Source organism: Nelumbo lutea, chromosome 2 (genome assembly GCF_056320005.1).
Source record: "Nelumbo lutea isolate HS-2025 chromosome 2, American lotus-T2T, whole genome shotgun sequence".
Classification (NCBI taxonomy): domain Eukaryota; kingdom Viridiplantae; phylum Streptophyta; class Magnoliopsida; order Proteales; family Nelumbonaceae; genus Nelumbo; species Nelumbo lutea.
In genome coordinates, this window is record NC_142685.1 from 47,738,570 (window position 1) to 47,762,687 (window position 24,118).

The 24,118-nt window shown below is 36.2% G+C and overlaps 1 protein-coding gene and 1 long non-coding RNA gene across 2 annotated transcripts; both read right to left on the minus strand.

The window, feature by feature from the left end:
• Positions 1 to 452: 452 nt before the first annotated feature.
• On the minus strand, positions 453 to 8,355 carry LOC148870447 (uncharacterized). The gene is made up of 4 exons (XR_016107501.1): positions 8,047 to 8,355; positions 7,809 to 7,931; positions 7,631 to 7,675; positions 453 to 1,114 (listed from the first exon to the last, which is right to left on the minus strand). It is a non-coding gene; the product is annotated as an uncharacterized LOC148870447 (long non-coding RNA).
• Positions 8,356 to 10,277: 1,922 nt separating this feature from the next.
• Positions 10,278 to 13,793, minus strand: FER4 (ferritin 4). Its single transcript, XM_088971430.1, has 8 exons — positions 13,249 to 13,793; positions 12,570 to 12,653; positions 12,421 to 12,481; positions 12,125 to 12,212; positions 11,211 to 11,272; positions 10,982 to 11,047; positions 10,821 to 10,884; positions 10,278 to 10,705 (listed from the first exon to the last, which is right to left on the minus strand). The coding sequence occupies exons 1-8, from the start codon at positions 13,536 to 13,538 to the stop codon at positions 10,656 to 10,658; spliced, it is 765 nt and encodes a 254-aa protein (XP_088827556.1). The 5' UTR covers positions 13,539 to 13,793; the 3' UTR covers positions 10,278 to 10,655.
• Between the last annotated feature and the right edge of the window lie 10,325 nt (positions 13,794 to 24,118).

The following is a 24,118-nucleotide window of genomic DNA, read 5'->3' on the forward strand; positions in this document are numbered from 1 at the left end:
TCCTCCTCAGCCATTTTGGTTCAAGCTAGTTGTGATGCTCTGTGCTTTCATGCTTCTGAATTCCAATCGTAAACAGCAGTTTGAATGCTGGCACACTAACCACATGCCAGGTTTTTTTTTTTAATGATAACAGGATAAAGAATGGGATAGCTATGACTCAGACGAGTATATGAGGAAACCCATATTTCAGATGAAGATGATGCAGATTATATGGGGAAACCCATATTTTGTGGATGACCACTCCTTCATATCTGGTCATCTGTTCAAAAATATGAGAATGACAACAGTTCCTCTCCAATCATATAGACCATATACTGGCATAAGGAACTATAGAAATCACCTTCCCCTTCCTATTCAATCCCTTCACACCAACATGATGTGTAAATAAATCCAATCATTGTCAAGAAATGCTATAGATTTTTTAGATAAACAATTATAAAAATACAATATAATTACCAGCTCACAGAAAATAAATTTGAGATTCAAACTTTCAGTTGTGTAAAATATGTTTATATGGTAGAAGTAAGATATCTTTTGACTCACACCCTATTTTCATATCCATGTTTCTTCTGTTTGGTGGAATGAGATATTTAATGGCTGAACAAACAATTGACCTTTTGTAAATCCAAAATGTGATTCCTCAGAGGATAAAAAGGAATAAATGAAAACAAATCCATATCTATAACAGAGGATAACAAATACAACACACACACACACCCCTAGTGTTTAGTTGAGTTGCATCTGAACCACCCCCCCCCCTCTCTCTCTCTCTCTCTATCTATCTATATATATAAATATAACCTTCCAAATGATTTGGCTAATTAAACAACCCCCTTGCCATAATCCCAGTAAAGAATCCAATGATGCCTCCTATCAGATATGGCCTAATTGTTGATGTGTATGGCCTTGCAACCAACTTCTCAAAGGAATATGTAGTATCCAGCTTTACCTTACAATACTTATAGTATACATCTTCAGCTTCTTTTCAACTGTTATATGAACAATAAGAATTCACCCTGAACCCAGCAACTTGCTTTTGACACTTGGGCCATGAGTCATACACACCGGGCTTTCTCCCCTTGAACACAACATAGGATTTTTTTCATGCTACACACTTCATCATGAAGACAAACTAATGTGAGTATAAGATATTAACAACAGACAAATGATGATATACTACAAACAAAGAATTATAACAAGGAAGTTCCATTATATCAGTAAGTCAAAAGTATCATTATAGAGGTAAGTTCTAAGGAGTTGTAATAGCTACTATAGCTGCCACCAACTACTTAATAGGATTTACCAGCAAATGCATCAACCTAATTTGGTTATAACAAAAAAGAGTAGAAGTGTTAAGTTCCATTGTCTAAACTCCATAACAAGCCAAGAGGTACTACTGCATTTCACCAAAACCAGTCATCTTAGATATGATTGATACCATCTGAGCTCTAAATGGATTGTCCCTCGCAAGGAAAATCTTTGCTTCCTTTTAATTTCACCTAGGTACCCAAAGACAATGTTCCGGACTTGGATGTCATACCCTTCCAAGTCCATAACTTCCCTCCATAAATAGTTTAAGAAATTCATCTCAGTCTCCACTATAAGTGCAAATGCAATTGTTGACATTGTAATATTCATTCTATTAATTGCATCAATAAAGTCTTGGTTGGGCTTCGGTTTTGATCCATGCGCCCTTTTTTTTTGAACTTGAGGAAGTTGCCCTACTGTTGTTGTTGGAGACTGATTGAGTACCATCTTCACAAATAAATTCATCAATAGTCAATGGGGTTGTTGCATCATCATTGACTCAAACCTCTTCAGCACCATCAACATCAACGTTACACTCAGTCATGGACTCAAACCTTACCATAGCCTTGTCACTTGTAAGCTGATCATTTCCCAGAACTGTTTGCATCTCCTCAAACATCTCCATCACTCTGCCTTTAATACACAGTGCAAGTGGACTGGCCTACATTATAGATGGCATCATGACCAGTTGCTAATTTTTAAATATTAATTAAAAAACCAAATAAGCCACATTTACCTTGATGTAATCATCCCAAACAATTGGGTCAGGTATGATTTGATTCTTGGATTCATTCCAACCAAAGCCACTAGTCACGAGTAGCTTCTTGGCTTCCATTTATATGGGTTTTAATGTTCTCATTCTACTCTTAATATGGGGTGTTCTCATATCAATATTGAAATGGACAGTCATTTCCTTGCATACTAATGTATATGCAGATGTCTGAAACCCCTTATCAATTTTGTTGTCCAATGCTATTTGATCAGCAAGTAGCTCAATCAATGCCTTATCCATGGCATCATTCCATCTTACTTGTCGACTTCGATCACCCTTGTAGGACATAGTTTGAGAGACAGACAACACATCTTTTCCCTTATTGCCATATTTCCTATTACTAATAGATGTTCTTGTTGTATCTCTAATAGAGACCATCCCTACCAAAGTATTCCATTTCATGTAGTAAATAAATAACATATAGACGTGTACATACACTATCATAAAGAAATATTGAAAATACCTCTAGTAATCAACAACATAAAAGTAACATGTACGATACAGAAATAAAGTGTTTAAAAAATATTGCTGATATATCAAATGTCTATACCAAGTCATGAATATATAATAAAACAAATAACTTGGAGGTTTTAAACATTAAGAACTACAATTAATACAAATTGGTTCTAAATGATGATGAGTAATTAATCCAAATGCTACAACTCCTAATCATCTTCTTAATCTCCTCCAGTCCCGAAACATGTCTAACCCAATTTGGTCCCTAAATGTGGACCACTTTGCAAGTTCATTTATTTGCAACCTCAGTGCAAGAGAATCTGCATTGGCATTTTCATCCACAAATTCATCCCCACCGAATGTATTTTGCATGTTCGCCTCATGAATCCCTTCTTGGGTGTATTGGTCATGTGGATCAACTCCCATGATATGGTTGTGAAACACACAACAAGCTATAACAATCTTGACCTGCATGTCAAAGTCAAAATGTTGTGTTGCAACAAGCATTGTCCAACGCTTCTTTAGAACACCAAAAGCACGTTCCACTGCATTTCTCAATAATGAATGTCTGTGGTTGAAAATCTCCCTAGGGGACTCCGGCAACCGCCTTCGTATCTTATTAAGGTGGTATCTAATGCCTTGGTAAGGTGCTAGGAAACTTGACATGTTTCTGTATCTGGCATCTACTAAGTAGTATTTTCCTATATTGCATTGAGTGATCATTGGCAATAACCAGTTAGTTAAGACAATGGAGTCCATTATTCAAGTATTAGAAAGGATAGAGTAACAATTTAAATTACCTTTTGGAACTTGGAGTTTGCATTCCCTTTGCAGGAAATCATATAGGACTGTGGCATCAGTGGCCAAACCCTCCCACCCAACCAATACATAAGTGAATTTTAAATCAAAAAATCACTACAGCCATTACATTTTGTGTTGTTTTCCCCATCCTACCACGAAACTTGACTTGCTCCTTAACAAACACTTTGAATGGGATATGGGTCCCATCAATTGCACCTATACAGTCCTACATTTAACTAAATTATGTTAATTTCATGGTTTAGGGAGGTTTTAAGGAAAAAAATGTAAAAATCCGTTACATACCTTAAAACATGGCATAAACCGGGAGTCATTCCTAATCTTCGGTGGTACTTGTTCTCCAGTTGGTTGTATAACCAACAAAATGTACAATCTAAGTACAACACGTAGGACTTTATGGAATTACTAGCTTATGGTCTCTTGTAAACACCCGAAGGTAATATGTATGACATTATTCCTTTCATTATGCCCTATAGTGTGCAAAAACATTGCAACTTGCTCTTTGACAGACATATTAATGGTTGATCGAAGTCCACTATGTGTCATAAGTAAATGATAGAGGGAATCAAAAAATAGCTTTCTCATCCTAATTTGAGATAAACAGGATGCCTCACTACTAAGGAATCGTTTAATTGCACTTTTCTGATGTCTAAATATGAAAATGCTACTTTTCAGACCTCACCCCTTGTTTGGTTTTACCTCTTAAACATGGTTTGAATCTTATATTTAGATCTAAAAATAATAGACCTTGGATCGGCTCTTAACGCGCTCAGATGCGTTTCAGAGCCGGTGCAAGATCAAATTTACCCTTCTATTTTTTTAGAAATGACACGTGCTACCCTTGATTACCCCCAAATCCAAAAAACCTAATCATTTCGTAGGGAGGAAGAATGTCTCTCTCACTTTCGCTTAGGGAGGAAGAATGCCTCTCTCTCTCTCTCTCTCTCTCTCTCTCTCTCTCCCCTATGTTCCCAGTGCCGCCATTGCAGCTTTCTCTCCCCTGTCTTCTCTCTCTCTCCCCCCCCTCCCTTGTGTTTTCACCATCGCCACCGCCGTTGCAACATGCAGTAGCGGTGGTTCGGTGAGTAAAAATATTTTATTATAAATTATTTTTATTAATTATTAATTATTTTAATATTTTTTATTAAACATTAATATTTTTTTGTTAAATTTACTTGTGTTATTTATTAATTATTTTTATTAACTAGTAATTTTTTATTATTTCATTAATTTTTAAAAAATATTTTAATTTTTATTTGTGTAAATTATTAATTATTTTAATATTTTTATAGTCATTAATTTTTATTTTTTAATTTTAATCATTTCATTTATTAATTAGTAATTATTAATTTATTATTTGTTATTTGTATTGTTTCAATATTATTTTGAGGTTGAAAATTATTTTTTATGAGATAATGCAAATTGAACTCAACATTTACAAATAGTAGGTTCTAGGGGTAAAATAGTAAAATCAGTAAATTTCATATGGTAAAGGGTTGATCCAACACAAAAACTTATGGATTCAGATCCTCTAAAGAGTAGAAAAACATCTATGCCTCTTTTCAGATTTCAGACACTTTTAATATATTTTTAACTTTTCAGATATGAATTTTCAAATTATCAAATGCCACCTAAATACGGTGTTAAGAAACACTCCCTTCCTTAGGCTTCTGACCTCCCATACCCCCCGACTCATAGATTCAGTATATTGTTTAACGATGACAACCACTACAAGATATGTCATAGTGGCACTAATGGCTGCACTGATCCGTCTACGCTTGGCCACAGTGTCATGTGTTACCCTCACGCTTGACTGACAAGTCAATAGTGCCATGAGACAACATGCCATTGTAAGACAATATAAAAATAAATTGGGTGCCAAATATGGTACTTCATTTTATCCTAGTTTAAACATGAATTTTGTGTTATATGGACATAATGTAAAAAGTACAAATTAATTGGAAATTATATGGGACTTGGAAATAACATCAAAGTGGCTTGGATTAGACCCAATGACCCAAGTTCATCATTCTGTTCGAATTCCACATGTAAAAGAATCCATATATGGAGTACCTAGATGGGAATGTATCAACTAATATATATATATATATATATATAGATAGATAGATAGATAGATAGATAGATAGATAACCAGGTTTCATTTTGACATTTATTAAGGGTGTTTAACTTGAATTGATTTCATTTAATGATTATTTGCCATTCCTTGAGGTATCCAAGCAACAAGATAAAGCAGGAAAAGGAACTCTATGATCCTTCTATACTGAAAGGAAACTGATCACCGTTTTAGGGATAAGCTCCCACTTATGTTATTAGTAGGGCTCCTTAGTAGAATGTGTGATTCTTTGAATCCTCATCTCCCAGATCTGGTCCATTCACTTGTATTAGTAGCTAGCCTCCCTCTTATAAAGTAGAGAGGAAATCATCTTTCTGCCTCTACCACATACTTCCAAACAAATGACCTTCCTCTTAATTCCTTTTCTTATATATAGATCAGAGATCACTTCATTTCACTTCCTATTTACCAAATGCTGCAAAATTTCTCTACAACTTGACAATAAACCTGCTAAATTTATGTTCTCTTCTCATGTATGCCATATAAAATGACAAATATAGACATCTTGGATAAAATTACTATAGGCAAACCATGAGAAGAAACATATAGAATAGTGGGAGGTATCTTTGTCATCTGCTATGTATTTGCATTGGGTTCAATAAAGCCAAAACAGGTCAAACCAATACTGGCCTTGACAATAAACCTGCTAAATTTATGTTCTCTTCTCATGTATGTCATATAAAATGACAAATATAGACATCTTGGATAAAATTACTATAGGAAAACCATGAGAAGAAACATATAGAATAGTGGGAGGTATCTTTGTCATCTGCTATGTATTTGCATTGGGTTCAATAAAGTCAGAAGAGGTAAAACCAATACTGGCCCTACTAATGAGGACTGAATTGCAGACCAAGATTCTTTATTCAATTCCTAATGGGGTCGGTAAGAGCTCAGAAGTAGTGTTCTCTTCTGGGTCATGATCTACTACACTCTCTCTCTTAAATTTTCTTTTAATCAATGACAGATGTTCTATTACATGTGTATTCCTCATATGTATAGGTTTTATTTATTTTATTTTTTTAACACGTACTTGTCACAGCCTAAATGAAAAAGTAAGAAAAAAGTGGAGGAGGTGGTCTTGGGTAGTAGTAGGCTGCATAAGAAGTCATCACAGAGGTCTTCAAACCGATCAGGCTCAAATGCAGATGCAATCGAAGCTGATCAGGATCAAAGGTTTGAGTTTAGGACTCCTTCCTGGATCACATTTCTAAGTGTTGCCTCATACCAAAGGAGGAAGTTTTCAGTTTCAGATGCAGACATTGATGGGAAGAATTTTGAAGCAAAAAACTTGGGTAATGGGGGTGCTGGTTGTGGGATGAGGTGTTTGGAGGAAGAGATTGGGCCTGCTTCTCCTAAACAGAACTTGTTCTTGCAGCATAATTTCTAAGAGTTCCAACAGTATATTATGTATTGTTACTCAAGGGAGGAAATAGAAAGAAAAAAAAAAAAGATTGCAGACTTGCATATCTAAAAACATGTTTTCTGAGTCTATCAGATCTTGGTGGGTTTCAAGTATTTTTTTTTTATTATGCACCTGTCTGTGTTTTGACAGGCAGTTCTTAATTACGTACAGGGGATTCTCAATTAATGGTGTATTTGATCCACTAACCCTTATAAGCCCTAAACTCCAACTTATGTTGGCATTTCTCAACAAATTTGAATATGAAATTTTCCAAATAGAAGGGCTGATCATCAACATGTGGAAAATGATTTTGGGCTAAAATTTGCTCCAGTTGGCAAGAGAAATGTATGTATTATTGTATCCTTTTTTGGGTTCTAACAACACTGCCATTTGCAAAATTTAGCAGGTTCATTTCTCTTTTATATAGATCGAACCTTTTGCAAAATTATTCTCCTTTTCATTTTCTTTTGCAAAATGTATCTTGAAATATTATGGATCCGTTTATTTTATTTTTTTTTTTTTGGGAAAAGTTGGTTAATGGGAACTGCAATATATTTACACTACTGTTTAAAGAAACTGAAATTCCTTTTAACTAAGAAAAGGATTACAAACAAGAAGATTGACAATAAGAGGTCCTGATCAAACAATAGTAACAAACAAGAAGGATAACAATAACAAACGATTAACTAAGAAGAAGAGTAACAAACAATAAGACTAACTTTCACCATGTACATACTCGATTGTTGAAGACAAAGCGGAAGATGTGTAAACTTGTCTAAATCTGAGAAAGAAGCAACGAAAAAGGAAAAAAAAAAAACCTTATTAGTCGAAGCAACAAACCAGATCTGTGCGTGTATGGGCGAAGATGGGTTTATACATCAGATCTGTGAAGCTCAAGTCAGATCTACTATTACCTTGTTTAGATCTTGAAGGGAAGACTTCAATCCAGATGAAGATCGGACATGAAAATCGGCAGGAACCCTGACTACCGACGATCTAGATGAAGATCGACAGGAACCCCACAACCTAGATGAGATCTAAACATGAAAATAGCAAAATAAAATCTGTTTAAACACAAGAGGAGATTAACATCTATTGATCGCCGACCACCAACAACCATGCCATGGTCGGAGATGGGGATGAAAAAGTTACCGTTGGAAGGGGAGGGGGGGCACAGCAAATCTTCTTTCACTCGTCAACCGAACGGCAATATTTTCTTCAATCGAACAACACAAATACATACCCTAATTACATCGTCAATCCGAGAGAGCAAGATTGCATCAAAAAAATCAATGCAGTAATGCACTCTTCAAACGATACAAATCTATCAAAAACAAACATTTTTACGCTCATAATCAATGTATCTATGTATCTCAAACAAATGCTTGCAAACGTGAACCGGAGTACATAAATACCCCGGTTCAGCATTTGTATCGCAAACAAACGCAGCCTAACATATTTGGGGTTTTAGAAAACCATTTAAATATATTATGAGTTCTTAAAATATATTTAAATATATCTTATGGGCTGATTTCACATGTGAATTCATAAAAAATTTTAAAATATTATGTTACCCTCTAATTCTTTGGTGGGATCTTCTACCGATGAATTCCTCATTGGTGTGATCTTCTACTGATGAATTCGTCATTGGTGTGATCTTCTACTGATGAATTCCTCTTCTTCCAACCAAAGAAGAGAGAATGAGAGCAGGAGAGAAAATGGAGAAGAAAGATAAGGAAAAGTCGGGTTTGTTCAGACAATGTGTTGAGTTTTTTTTTTTTTTTTCGGCAAACCAAAAGACCTTCATTAGTTGGAGAGATTACAAAGCTCCTCTGGGGAAGGATGAATGCAAAACAATTCTCTCATCCGGTCCAGAGGCACATCATGGAATTCCGATTGACTATTCTCAGATAATCTAGTCCTAGATGCTGCTAACTCATGTGCCATAGTGTTTGTAGAGAACCTATTCCCAAATCCCACATAGTCCATCCCATTTGAAACTTCCCTGCTTTTTGTGCATACTATTTACAATGCTTAGTGCCCTTCCGAGCTCCTAGAAAGATAATGGCCAAAGTTCAAAAATACTTCTTTTAAGTATTCCACTATTTTGATTTTCTTGTGGTTGCTCGTCCAAACTAATAGAGGATTTGCGAAGAGCAAGACAACAAAGTCATCAGAGATCTCGTGGATCTCACTTTTCTACCAGGCCCAATTTATTCCCTGTTCCCCAGTATAACCCGAAGCACTTGCCTTTGAAGAAGTTATTTGCAATTCTCATTTCCATTATTGATGAAATGGCATTCCCTCATTTGAGGGTGAGGGAATGGCCACTCCCTCTCCTTTCCTTGGAAATGAAAACTCATTTTCGCTGATTCCAATTCTTGTCTGAACCAAACAGGCTATGGGAATAGATTATTCTTTTTTGAAAGGGATTTTGATTCTGATTACAATTCCAATTCCAACCATGAACCAAACAGATCCTTGAAAAAACATAATCAGTAATTCTAACAGACAGCTAGGTTTGGTTTGATAAATATAAGAGGGAAAATTCCATCTACTTTCCATTTCTCTCTTCTACCAAACTAAAAGCAGTTGTAAATAGGATGTCAATTGGACCAGATTTGGTCCAATATGAATCCATTATAAATGGACAAGATCCAATCTTTAGACTAATTTGGACCAGACCAATTCAATGTTTGGATCATCTAATCATCCAATCAGTTCAAATTGGTTTTGATTTAGATTGGTTTCAACCCAAACTTGCTCTATTGACACCTCTATTCTTATCTTTGATGTACTTAGATATTTGTTCAATCCGACCCAATCCATTATCCAATCAATACCCTGTAATTTGAATCCAGTGACAATTTGTCCCTGAACTTTCAAAAGGAAACAATCTAGTACCTGCCATTAAGTGACATTTAAAAAGTCAAAAATGCCCTTCAAATGCCATCTAATTCTCTTTATCAACCATCCAAACGTTGACAAAAAACTGAACAGTTTAGATGGCATTCTTAGGGTATTTTTGACTTTTCAAATGTCACTTAACAGCTTAATAAACTGGTTAATGTTCAGGTACTGGATTGTCACATTTTGAAAGTTCAAATATTAAACTATCGCATTTTAAAGTTCGGGGACCAAATTATCACTCGAGCCAAAGTTCAGGATACTATTGACCAGGAATTTTCCCTTGATTATATCCATTATAAATAGACCAGGTCCAATCCAATCCAATAAATATTTAGACCATTAAGTCTGGACTGGTCCAATTCAATGTCTTGTTGGTCCATCCAATCTGGACGGGTCCACCATCCCAAAACAGGCCCATTGACACCCTTAGCCTTGAGGAAACGCAATTGAATAGAATAGTTCTGAGAACAATATTTCAAGAAAAAGCATTAAATTCTTCGTTCAATACATCTTGGCGCTTAAATACATAGATGAGAAGACTCAACCTAACATCATTTTTTGTGGCAGATAAGGACCTAACCTAATATCATATTTTGTGGCACTATGACCCACTCGGCCACTCCCATTATGACTCTGGCTCACGGAAACGACGAAGGTCTAATGGAACAAAGCTTCATACAAACTAGTTTCCTAAGACAGTTTTTCTCATCAACGATTGTAGTGTTCACCTAATTAAAATCCATCTGCACATTAATACTAGTTTTCCATCCACTCCACAGAACAAGGATCTAATACCCACAGACACCTCAATATGTAGTCCTAAAATTCTAAACCAAGAAAGCCATTCTTCATTATGCAACAGCCCCATCATGAAGGAGCATCTGATCAAAGTGCCATGTTCCTGAAACCCACAAAAACATTGCTCCTGTCACATACTAAGAAAACAAAACGCAAGAAGAGAGGAGGATTAAGCAGGATAGATATGATCAAGAGATGAGAGATAATTCAGTTCCTACCATGTCCCTTGCCAACTCTTCTCAGTTGTGCAACATATTCCGAGATCTTCTTGATCGCTTCCACCTAAACCGAGAGGGGATCAATGAAGCAGAACTAAACAAAATTGCTCAAAACACAATCAAATCCAGGAAAATAATGAGGACATTAAACCATGATTCACCTGCTCAGTCAAAAACTCGCTCTCAATGAAATCAGCCAATTGCACATCTTTGTTTTTATCTGCCACCTATTGCAGGAATCATGTAAATTATTACTTTCATTTCAGGGCAAAAGTACTCATTGAAGAGCACAAAAAGAAATAAAAATCAAAGGTTATATGCTGCATATAAGAGAAACCAGACTGCATATCTACATATCAAATCAAATAAAGATGGTCTCAAGATGTTTACACTGTGTAACTTCAGAAGCTTCTCATTTGTTAACTTCTCCAAAGCCAATGTAAGCTCCATTGCTAAATCAAGAAAAAGCAGATGCTTAATGCAAATACAAAGTAGAAATTGGTTTATATTACCCTCCTGCACATTTGCAAAATAAAAACAAACGACCACTTTGGCCCTATACAAAAGAAACTGAATTATATAGTACAAAGACCACAGACAGTCTATTCAACTGTGCTCTAACAAGCACTCAACCATCCTTGCAAATACTTCAGACCAACAAAAATCAATAAGCCTGGATACTAGAGGATGCAACTAAACTTACATGGCATGGTCAACAAGCAGAACAGAAAGCTCCATATGCATATGGACTCAGGAAAAGGAGAAATCACTATACATGTATAAAAGCATTAACATATAGTTATGAACGTGAGCGCGCGCGCACACACACACACCGCTTATAATTTGTTTAACATATAGTTTTCAGGCCCCCCTTGATTTTTTTCCTTTTTTCTATTTTGTTCAAAAACTAATTATAAACAAATGAGATGGCAATAAGTGGTGCTGATGTGGAACTGACATCAACCTCTAACAGTCTGAAAACTTCCATATTTCTTCTACATGAGCAAATACTTGATTCAATCATTCCTTCTCTTATCTCTTGTCAAAGAATGTAAAGCTAGGCTATGAGTAAAAAAACCGGGTGCTTTTGTTACAGGGATTTCTTTCAAATTCTGTTGAACATAAAAGCCAAGTTATGAGTTGAAATCCCTGAAGAAGTGGGATTTTAGATTGATCTGTTTTTACAAAGGATCCAATCACTTGCATCAACGGACAACGGATGATTCATCCAATCAATGCTCTATGAGCATGAAAACTAAAGTACATATTGGTTGTATGGACAAACTGAAACAAAGAAAACCTACCATACAGTGCATCCCCCTTCTCAGGGTGATCAAATTCAGATAATGGCATTAGTATGGACTGTAGTTTCACTTTTCCTCCTCGCTTGTTCTGGTGATTACCAGAAAACAAAGTTAGAGTCTTAGAGATTCAACTCCAAAATATAAATAGACTACCTGTTCATGGGCCATGGGCCGGGCTCGGGCTTGGCTTTTGTTAAAATTCTAATGGGCCCGGCCCGATATAGTGTAAAGTTGGGCCTGAACAAGCAAAAAAATTGAAAATGAACGAAGAGGCACAAGGGCAACTGAACCAACACCTGATACTCCATCAGCTTCCCTGCATGCTCCCATTCTTCTTTGCTCGACTCTTTGAAAAAACTGACAGTAAAAATACCAATCAGCTTGATTCAAAAAAACAATAAAAAAAGCCAAAGGTAAAAGAACGTTTGGGTCCTCGAGAGGTTACTTGGCCAGGCCTTTGAGAGCAACATTATCCCTATCAAAGTAGGCGAACATAGCATGATACACGTAAGAGACATTGTATTCCACACTGTCACCAGTGGAGAAAGCCACAAGTTAGAGAGAAAAGCAAATAGATCGAAGTAGAAAAGTAATCTGGGTCCTAATGATGAAAGATCGAAGTTGACAAATTGGCGCTGAAAATGAACCAAACTTCTTAATGAAAGACCAAATTGACATGGACCAACAACATTATAACATAGGCACCTCGATAAGAAGCGTAATAGAAACATACAGTAAAATTAGTTCATTCAACAATGCTAAAAAAAAAAGACAACATTACATAAAAAAATGAACAGACAAAAAAACCTAAAATAGATCAATAACAGTCAATAAGACAGATAAACAAAACGATGAGCCTCGTGAAAAAATAGAGCTTGAATCATGAGAGAACACATGGAAGATTTAGACAAGGAAAGCCTAGGGAAAAAAAGAGATTAGTACATCAAAATGAAAGAAAGCGAAAAATAAAAAAGCAAAAAAGAAGAACAAACGGCCAATGGACTCGGAATACATAAAACGATTGAAGATCCAAGAAGAGATAATATGAAGAAAGACTAAAACAAAGAAACGACTTTGATTTAAACAAAATCATGAGGTATAAAAGTGAGCGAAACAAAACCGACTTGATCTGCTCGTTGATGGCAGCTTCACACTCATCAGTGTACTTCTGACGAGCCAGCGACTCTTGGAGAGAAGAGGGGACGAGGGCAAGTTCTTTCTTCACTTCTTCAAATGGCTGAAACACAACGCCCGTGAGTGATTGAGACTCTTTTGATGCACAGACAATAAATCCATTGCCCGCGTTTCTCCGGGAGGGAGAAGACAAAGAAGCGGACGAGGAGAAAAGGGGAAAAAGACTCTCCCCTTGTGTGGTCGGGACAAAGAGACCAGAAGCAGCAGCTCTAATTATCATGATTTGTTATATGATAAATGAGAAAAAAAAATCAGAAATCGAAAAAAGAGGAAGAAGAGATCTTGAAATAGAAAATGAAAAGGAAGTTAGCGAGGAGTGAGGACTCAAGTGACGAAAAGGGGGAATGAGGAAAGGGGTGTGGTTAGGAGATGAATATATAGCGGTGGTGTTAGGGTGGCTCTTTTCATTTGAACCATTGGATGGAGTGCCACGTGGATGATTAGGATAAAGTAAACAATAGAAGCGCGTGGCGAGCTTGTGGATTTGGCGAATATGCTTGTGGTTGGTCCGGAATCCCAACGAAATATCTGATCCTGGACCTAGCTCTCTCCAATTAAAACCCAATAATATTTATTGACAATAAATTCCAATCGACTGATTAGAAGTTTTTTCAGATATCATATCTTTTCGGTGTCATAGTCGAAAGCTTTTTTTTTATATTGATTACTCGTTTTTTTTTTACCCTACAGGGCTTTAATCTAATTACCGTGACATAGAACCGCAATTCTTTATTGTTATTAGCGGAGTTCGAAACCGCATCACCTCTGGGGCTTTCCCGGTTACGTGCCAACTGACTGGGGTTTCGTTACCTTTGGTGACCATGAAAATTGGAATCATATTTAACCTTTTGCATTTTGCGCATACCAAGAACTATTATTTATTATTTTATTAATTATGAGTCCGAGCATGATGCGTAACAGGCACAATCAATTATTGAAATTTGACAGTTGTAGACCATTCGATTCTTTGATCCAACGGCGACCGGCGGTCCAATTGATGCATTACTTAAATTGGACTAAACGGTAATTAACAGGTCAAACTGACGAAACGATGATAACTATGTGCTAATGGCTCATTTGTCAGTAGCATTGTATGATGGCCTCGGGCTCGTGTCTCCACGTGTCCATTCTACTGCGATTACGGGAGTACGCTGGTTGTTACTTCTTAGCTACCATATATCGTTCTATGGGAATTCATTGATCCAGTCTCTCGATCAGGGGTTTGGTTATCGTGTCGAATGGTCCGATAGTTCGGCCCATTCTAACAAAAAAAAATAAAAAAAAAATTAGAAGAAAAAATAAAAAATGAAAATTCAGTTTTGAAAAAAACTAACCCAATTTTTTCTGGTCTGACAATTGAGTTGTCAACAAATCAGTCCGATCCGATTTTAAAAACCATGATTTAGTGGCGTTTAATTGTCAACAAATCTCAAAAAATGTTTATCGACCACTTTTTTTCATTTATGAGTTTAGTGGGACTTACAATTGAGTTGGGTAGAGAACTGAGCCTATCCACCCAAGGAATGTCTGACCTAATTGGTAATTGGGTTAGCTTTACTACTTTAGGACTATTCTATTACTATAGACTCTATGGGGTTTAATTTGAGGACTCCGGATCTTCTGCCCATGCCTACCCACAATTAGACCTATTCATGGCCGGGTGGCCCAGGCCGATCCAACCTGGCCTGGCCCTTAGACGGGCTTGAACAGGCTTTTTGGCCCATGGGCTTAATTTCGGGCCAAAAAGCCCGGCCCACATAAAATTCGATCCGGGCTCGGGCTTTGCCAAAATAGCCCGACTTGAGCCCGACCCGGCCCGACCTATAGTTAAACCTAAGTAAAAACCCTATGTGATGTCCATTTGAATAAATTTTTTTATTTAAGAAGGTTGTCGATTCGCTTGTAGGCCCATTGTTAATTTAAATAAGGGGAAAAAACATATAAATTAAAATAGATAATGTTCATTTGAATAGGAAAAAATTCAAATTTCTTTTATTAGGTCGGGCTTCAGGCTCGGGCCCAAGTTGTAGGCCCGTTGGTCGGGCTGGGCTCGGGCTCAGGCCTAACATTTTTTTGTTAATAAGGATTAAAAGCCTGACCCAACCCATGAACAGGTCTACCCATAATACACCACCCCCGTGAATTGGGAACATCTCCCCTTGCATAATACTATGCAGAGGATGAGATATTCTCCATGTGTGGCTGCGATAAACATGGGTAGGAGATCCGGGCTCTAATTTGAGACTAGTTCTTTGAACATTTTCTTACGGTTTGGGATCTGGTCTGTCAAGACCTAGACCAAATTTGAACCTTCGATAGCATAATATTTTGTAGCCAATAGTCTACAACCCTATTTTTTCCTCTTAGGCTCTCACTCTATCAATCACTCTACTCCAAAATCTAGTGTATGACTCTCTCTCTCTCTCTCTCTCTCTCTCTCTCTCTCTCTCTCTCTCTCTCTCTCTCTCTCTCTCTCTCTCAAAACAAGCCAAATATTGCGTTTGGGTGATGGGTTGAATAATTTAACCATTTGGGTCAATAATAGATTATGTTTTTTAACCGCCGTTGATTCGGATGATTGAACCGTTTATCCCAAGAACCATTCAGACTACCAGTTCCATTCTACCTCAAACCCAGTTTTTGGCCAAAAGTCATTGAATCAATCAACGATTCGTTGATCCGAACAGTCAAGCTATCGACCCGTCAACCAATTCAACAGTTTTTAGTCATTTTATTTTTAATTATTTTTATTTTTGTGTTAAAATGGGTTATCTATTCGAACCGGATAGTCGAACCATCAACTCGAAAACCAGCGGCCAAAATAGTTCCATTTACAGGTAATTTTTTAAAACCATGTAATAGATTAATAGTTGTGAAAACGGCTCTAAAAATAATGTAGAAGTGAAAACCTCAAGGTGGGGCATATTATAGCTGATGTGAATGGAGGGATGAAGGCACACGAATGATTTGGGGGCTTTGTGTATTGCCCCTTTTAATAGTTTCATGCAAGATTTTTAAAACTAGATCGGACAAAGAACCATTTTGGGTCCAGTTCCTGAGTTAATGGTTCATCCGTTTCAACTGAAGGGAAGGCCACTTAAGCAAAAAATTAAAAATAAATAAAAATAAATAAAAAATGACCAAAACCGTTGTCTAGTTCAACAGTTCGACCACCCAGGCCAACGGTTTGCTAACCAAATCAACGGTTTTTGGCTGAAAAGCAGTTTTGGGGTGAAACAAAACCAGCTAAGTGACCATTTTCTAGTTTTTCTGGTCTGACCATCTAGTCCAATCCGGTTTTGGAAACACTAGTTTCATGGGTTAGACAATAGAGGATCAGGTCCCCGATGCCAATGAAGGTCATAACCCCTGACCTTGGTGGTAGAGGGATTTGATCCCAAGCTTGCACTACAACAACCGGCCAAAAAACTTAAGGTACCTCCTTTGAAGCTTCTTCCAAAATTTTCAATATATTTGAAAGTTTAAATTTGCAATTTTGAAAAATAGATCAATTTTAGAAAATAGATTAGAAGGATTTAAGGTTGCGATTAGACTTGTCCATGGGTCAGGTAGACTGACACCGGCCCAACCCAATCTAATTTGGACTTGGATAGGATTTCAGGCCTATAGGCTCGGGCTTGACCCTCTTTTTGGGATAAGCTCGAGCTTTCTCAAAAAAAAAAAACCAACCTAAGCCCAAACTCGACTTAATAATACATTATATAATAAAAATATATTTTATATAATACATTTTTCTTTATTATTCTTCTCTTTTTTTTCAAGTATTAGTAAGATCTTTTATTTTTTTTAGGTTTCGAGGTCTTTTAATTTGGTTAGTTGTGTATTACCAAAATTTCCGGATAACCAAATATAACTCTAAAATGATGGAATTCTTTCTCGAATACATTACTTAACGAATTTGTTCATTGACCAAGCTGGAAAAATGGAAGTCTTTCTCTTGAGTGGTTATTGAGGATAGATTCAATGAACCTTCTTTTTTTTTTTAATTTTTTAAGGCTGCGTTTAGATAAATTTCCTGATTTGTGCATTGTCAAACTTTCAAATCAGGTAGCAACACAAGGTCCAATGACTAGTGACAATAAACTTTATACAGCCATGCATTGGGAACATCTCCCTTGTCGTCAGTGAGATGTTGCCATTATACAGCTGCAATGACGGTTGGGACTTAGTTGTTGAAACCCTATGGGAACTAAATCCGGACCATCTGTTCTCCTTCACTATTATTTTTTCTGATATTTGCAGGAGAATAATTGCATCTCTCTGTCTGGGCGATGAGAGGACACACTAATTGGGGTTGCATGTTGTTACTTTTAGATCTATTATTATAGATCATATGGGGTTTGGTTTGAAATTGGTTCTACACAGAGACTTAAAGTGTGTGACTGGTTATCATAACCTAGACCAGATGCAAACCTAGACAGCAATAATATGTTTTATAACCGTAGCCACAAGTTTGCAACCCTATTTTTTCCCCCTCTCCCTCTTTGTCTTTTTGTAGGTGCTTGACATCAATGCTGTTTCCATAAATCTGTTTTTTGGGAAAATGTGTATTGTTTGGTTAGTTGTTGTTTTGAAAAACATTTTTTCACACCATGCTTTGAAAATCGGGAAAAATGTAGTATGCTGACATGGTTAGCCCTTTTTAGTATTTTCCTCTTTTTTTTTATTGTTGCTAACAACAGTATGCTGGCATAACATTCAAAAATGCCTGTGATAGCAATAATAATAGTACTAAATAAAAAATCTGAGAATATAACATATTTATGCCTCTCAGAAAATGGCATTGGTTCCAAACACCACCTACATCTTAGCCTATAACAAGTGGTTCTCAGCTCAAGCCTTAGATGGAAAATGGGTTTTTTATCTGCTTGAACCACATACCTGATTATATTAAAGTTTGAGCTTAGGATTCATGACAATGCTGTATTGTGGGTTTTATCTGTTTAAAAACATGCTTTCATCTAATTATTTAACACCATTTCTCACAAATCACATCATTCTTATACTAAAAAAAATAAAAATTTATTTTTATTATAAAAATCAATAATTTGTTGGATCAAAATAAGATTCAATAACATATTTTTTTAGTGATGTGACAAGTTAAAAAACAATTAAAAACAAATATATTCATGTTGTAAAACGCCCCCGTAAGTGTTTGGCTTCAAAGTAGTGCTGTTGTTATGTACGGCCATCATCGGGCTGAAACCTTTAATCATCTTTTCTCTGTGGGAGTTATGGCACACAACACAAGATATGGGAGGGATAGAGCATATTGTCGATCTAATAGATCCCTTGTCTAATGGATGGTTTGGACCGGCTGCAGGATATGGACTTATGTAAATTAAAAGCACCATACTGCTATGGTTGATTTGAAAGAAAAGATGGGGGAAGAAAGGCAAAGGCAGGGAAACCTTTAGGCTGCTTTTGGAAATAGTATAAATATCGGTTTGATGCATTATTGCACCCTGGCCCTGATTTTCATGTGTTTGGAAATGTTCTAAAAATATCCTTAGGATTGAAGTAAGTTTGTCAGAATTTATTTTGATCCTGTGGAGAAAAACTATTTTGATTTTTTTTGAAATAAATTCATACCCTTCATCAATTGAGAGTACCCATGCTTTACATCGTTATTTGCCAAATCAGAAGTGTAAAATAAAGTGAAAACCAGGTCCCACATAGCATGGACCTGAACTGGAGGTGTCATGATTTGAAGAGTGTATTATTGCATTCATACTGTTCTCCAACACAACCTTACAAGCACAACTTAAGTGACTAATGACTCTATTTTGCATTTAAAAAATAAAATAAACTGATGACTCTATTATATATCAACATTCTTTTCTTGAGAGAAAATAACTGAATGGACAAGATTTGGGGGGTTTGTGTATTAATAGAGTTTTTAGAGTAAATAACTCCAAAAATTATAAAGAAGTAACTTAGGCAAACTGGGTTGTGTTTAAGGCCAATCTTAGGAATGGCAAAGGGGCAGGGATGGACCGGGTTTTGTATGCCTCATCTCTATGGGAAATAGAGATCCTATTTGCATAATACAAGGTTAAAAGACTTAAAACCTCCCTTGAAATTTCATATAAATACTAAAACCTCCCTTCTCTTTTTAAATTCGACTAAGACCTCCTCTTCAAATACATTAACCATTATATGCAACATAGGAGTGAAAAGGCCAAATATACCCTTGAAGCAAAATATAACAAAACCACTCAAATAAACTAATAAGCCTTAAATATATCATTGTTCGATTGCCCTACCTCAACCCTACCTGCAACACACCACCAGTAGTACTCTCCAAATTTCCACTGATATAGGCCCAAGTCACCCTATCAGTGGCAGAGCCAAGTATCTTGGTGGGGGGGTCTTCTCCAAACCTTTTATTTGTTTTGTTAAGTGGGATACAATTTCTCTATTTTCTTTTTTGCAAAGAAAATCTTCTGATTCTCTTGTTTTGGACGAAATCCGAAACCACGACTAGAACTTGTAAATATGAAAAACAAGTAACACCCAACCTTCTATGAATGAAAATTTAATCACACTCAATCAATGATTAGAACATAAACAGCTAAAAACAATGTCTTCATTTATAGAATTGACAGAAGCCTTTTGGATCACAAGAATTTGAATATTGAAATTTTCTGAGTTGATGTAGTACGAAGTTATAACAATTTCGGTCTTTCGGCCGTTAAAGAGTTAGACCCTTTCTTCCTTCTTCCTTGATCATAATTCAGCCCGTTTTTTCTTCTTTTTCAAAAGCAATGGTAGCGGTCGGAGATGAAATCGGTAGTTGAAGGGGGGCGCCAAATGGGAGAAAGACCGATGAAGGGCTAGAGCTTCCAAGAAGGCTTTGCTCTTCTACTTTTATCTATTTATAATGCCTCCCTTTAAATGAATTGGCCTAAGAATTAGAATTCAAATTTCAATTTGGCCAACTATTGTAATTAATATGGACCCACTAGATTGACAATTAGGTGGTCAATCTTTGATCCCCTTTTAAACGTAATTAAATTCATAGATTGGATTTAACATGCCACTTGGCAGTGAGGTGGACCCATGCATCATTTAGTTCACTGACCAACCATTAATTTCCTTTTTTTGGTGGATCAATTAAGCCTTGTTGTGTGATTTCCTTTTTTAAATCTTCTCTCCACCGATTTTGGGTTTAATCCAATCAAGATTGATTAGTGAGGCTTGCTGAATACCACTTGACAAGAGTTGACCCCAAAGATTTCATCAATCCGATTAAGCTACTCTTGCATATCTATTAGCCAACCATGTTTCCTTTTCTATGAAACCTCATTTAAGTGTGATTGCTATTCAATTAGGCTCCATTGGACTGACTAATTTGTTAATTAATCTTGTTAGGATTTCATCTCGTGTAATATGCCGATTTAGGAATTTATTGATGGGTTGGTGGAGTACCTCTTTCTTGGGCTGAAGAATTAGTGAGCCCCTACACTAGGTCCCATCATGATGGGCCAAAAAAATTATATTCCAACAAAACTTCACCAAATTACCATCATGAAGTTCAGCATAAGGCTACTACTACCAATGGTTGATTAGTCATTAGGCTCGTTACATCATCAATAAACCTCCATCAGGTCAAGCTTCATTGGTTAACCAATACATGACCAGTGGCTTCCTTCTTTTCTCAAGAGAACCAGAACTTTTTTTTTTTTTTAAGTTAGTCTTCGGGTTTGCAACTGAATTCATTAAGAACATGGAAATTCAAATGAAAAAACAAAACATCGAGGGGTAATAAAAACTAATTGATGAAGTGAGGAACTGGAGTATGTTTATATGTTATAGGCCTAGTGGAAGAAAAAGGGTAAACAAAGATAAAAAATGTCATATGAAAAACCTGCAATGATGATAATTCCAATTTCAAGTAATGTTATTGATGGTTTAACTTCTATGAAAAACCTTCAAACAACCATAGAAAGTCGTCAAATACAATATCAGGTTTCTAGTGAAATAAATGGTAAGGATTTGAACTTTTTCAAGTCTCATTCGCTTTTCGGTAAGTTATTTATCTGGCTAAATACACTTACCTAGGTAAATGTTTCTTAGGAAAGACTTATACAGGTAAGTGCATTTATCAATTTTCTTTTATTTTCCATGTAAATAAGTCAATGGGCATTTTATCCATAAAAATCAATTATTTAAATGGGCATTTTTGTTCCATTCAAATGTTGGCAACTTTTCCCCAAGTAGGAAAGTTATTTATTCACCTAAAAGACGGGTATCGCTTACCCAAGAAAATAAATTTTCCTTGATGCCCACATAAATCTGAAAAAATAACATGGGTTTCTTGATTAATGAAAGTCAAAATCACATTGACCAACTTTCCCCCCTCTCAATATCCAAAAAAAAGAATGCCCTTAATTATCTCTAATTTACAAGAGAATTTTCCTCCTCATTCTTACGTCTTCCATATCTGGGTTAATCTCTATTACTACCTTTGGTTTCTTGCTTCAGGGTGATCTTCTTTGAAATTGCCTTTGGCACAAGCACAACATTTTCTCTCCTTGCTATGTCAGCATCACCAACTTATGTCCAATCAACAACTACTACAATTGGTTTGTACCCATTCAATCAATCGATTAACTATTTTGTTTTTTCAAATTAAAATTAATATTGAATTGAAAGTTATTAATTTTAGACAAAGGAAATTGTTGAAAAGAAGCAAAATTTACTCTTTGGTACGACTTGTGCGATTAGTGAGTGGTTGGTTATAGAAGTTTTTGAAGTTTTCTTTTTTTTTTTTTTTTTTGCAAGGATAAAACTGGAATTCATTAAACTAAACAGCAAGTTAAGGGAACATTTGGATCCATTTACATGGTTTCTCAAAAAGATTGGTGAGGTTTACTAAGCTGGCACAACTATTTACAAAAGAGTTCATATGCCTAGTTCTCTTTGCCATTTCATGGGCTGGCAAAATAACATCCCTGCTTACATACATGATTTTAATATTTCCAAAAATATATAGAAGTTCCAAAATATGATCATAGAGTGCTTGTTAGTCCCACTTTATCTGATTGTCTGTCCCTTTGAGCTTTGCTAACATTGCTTTAGCATTTGAAAACAAAAAACCTGTCTTTACACCCATACAAAAAACTTTCTTAGTCATCTAATCATTGCCCAGAGCTCAACTGTTGCTGGGGATCTTGCCAAACATGGTTCTCATTCTACAAGGATAAGATGAGACCTGTGAGTGAACATATACAAACCAATAGATGCAGTTTGTGTGAATGGGTTTCATGAGCCATCAATAAGAATGATCGAAAATTCTGAGGAGAAAACTTGTTGTAAATCTTTTTCTGATTGAGGATCTGATGGATTGAGGAGTTTTAGTCCTGATTCTTTATAACTACAATAACTTTTAGCCTTTCTCAATATTTGAAGGGGGTCTAGGTTCACTTTGTTAAATAATTGATCATTTCTTACATTCCCATATGCTTCTGAAGATGGCACATATCTTTGCAATATAGTTATACTTTATCACTTTATTTTCCAAATGGGAGTTGTGTTGCCACCACCACTAGATTAGGTCCACTTGGCCAGAGTTCAAAAAGATTTCTGGTACCAAACCAACATGAGCCTGAATCCAGATTGCCCTAGAGTGGGAGCATTGTAGGAAAAGGTGCTCCTGGGTTTCTGGAGAAACTTTATAGAAAGTGCACCTAGGTTCTTCTCTTCTCCTACAACTCCATATTTCTGTCTTGGTTCGAACAACTCTATGGAAAACCTTCCACATGAAGATTTGGCATCTGTGGGAGCATGGACTTTTCTAGATTCTTGACCAGCTTAGAGGGCTTATTTGTGTTTGGAGTGGAGTTTCTAAGAGTAAGTGGTAAGCTGAATTTACTGTAAATTCTCCATTGCTTGTATTATTCCAAAGAAGTCTATCAGGATGTTGCATGTTCATCAGAGAGATACTTCGAATAGCTTCAATACTTCTTTCTTCAAACAGGCTATTGAGGAGGTCAACATTTCAAGTCTGTTGATCATTGATTAGCTCACAAACTTTCATATGGATGAGTTCAAGGCTCTCAGCCCTTTTGGCTTGAATGTTGCTTTCAAGTTGAGACACTCGTGGGTCCATAAAAGCTGAGATAGATCTACCATCTCCAATCTTCCAGAAAAAGTAATTTTTTAGTTTACTTTTTAATTTGATAATACAATTCCACCAAAAGGAGTCTGAGGCACTATATTCCCTTCTCAAACCATTAAACTCACTAAAACAGAAAATTCATAAATAACGATGGAAGAGAAAGTGATTGTAGTGATTTCAATGCGAATTGGTTAAAGAAGAGAAAATGACCTCGCTTCGAGTATAGTAGTATGGATTAAGTCAGGGTCTTTTTTTTTTGTTCGGTTGGTTTATTCCACTAATGGCGTCCTTCGGTTTTTAGGATTGTTAATGGAGGGGAGCTCTTTTGTCTAATGACATCACCAGATAAAGGAGGTTCTAGTCCAATTAAAAAAAAAAGAAGGGAGATTTCAGTATTTAGGAGAAAAATTAGTGGAGGTTTAAGTCTTTTACCCCAATCAGTGATAAACAAAAACCTGCCCCAACCGGTGCAAGCCCCACAGGATCAAATTGTCATCTCTATCCAACCTAAGACCAATCCTCTAATATGGACCTCAAGCTCATCTTGATCTAACGTAATGTCAAAGCCTAAGTTCGTAGACCAATGCCTTAATTGAGCTAAACCAAATACAACATGGATGATGGGCTTACGTGGTCATGTTGGTTAAGGGTGACCA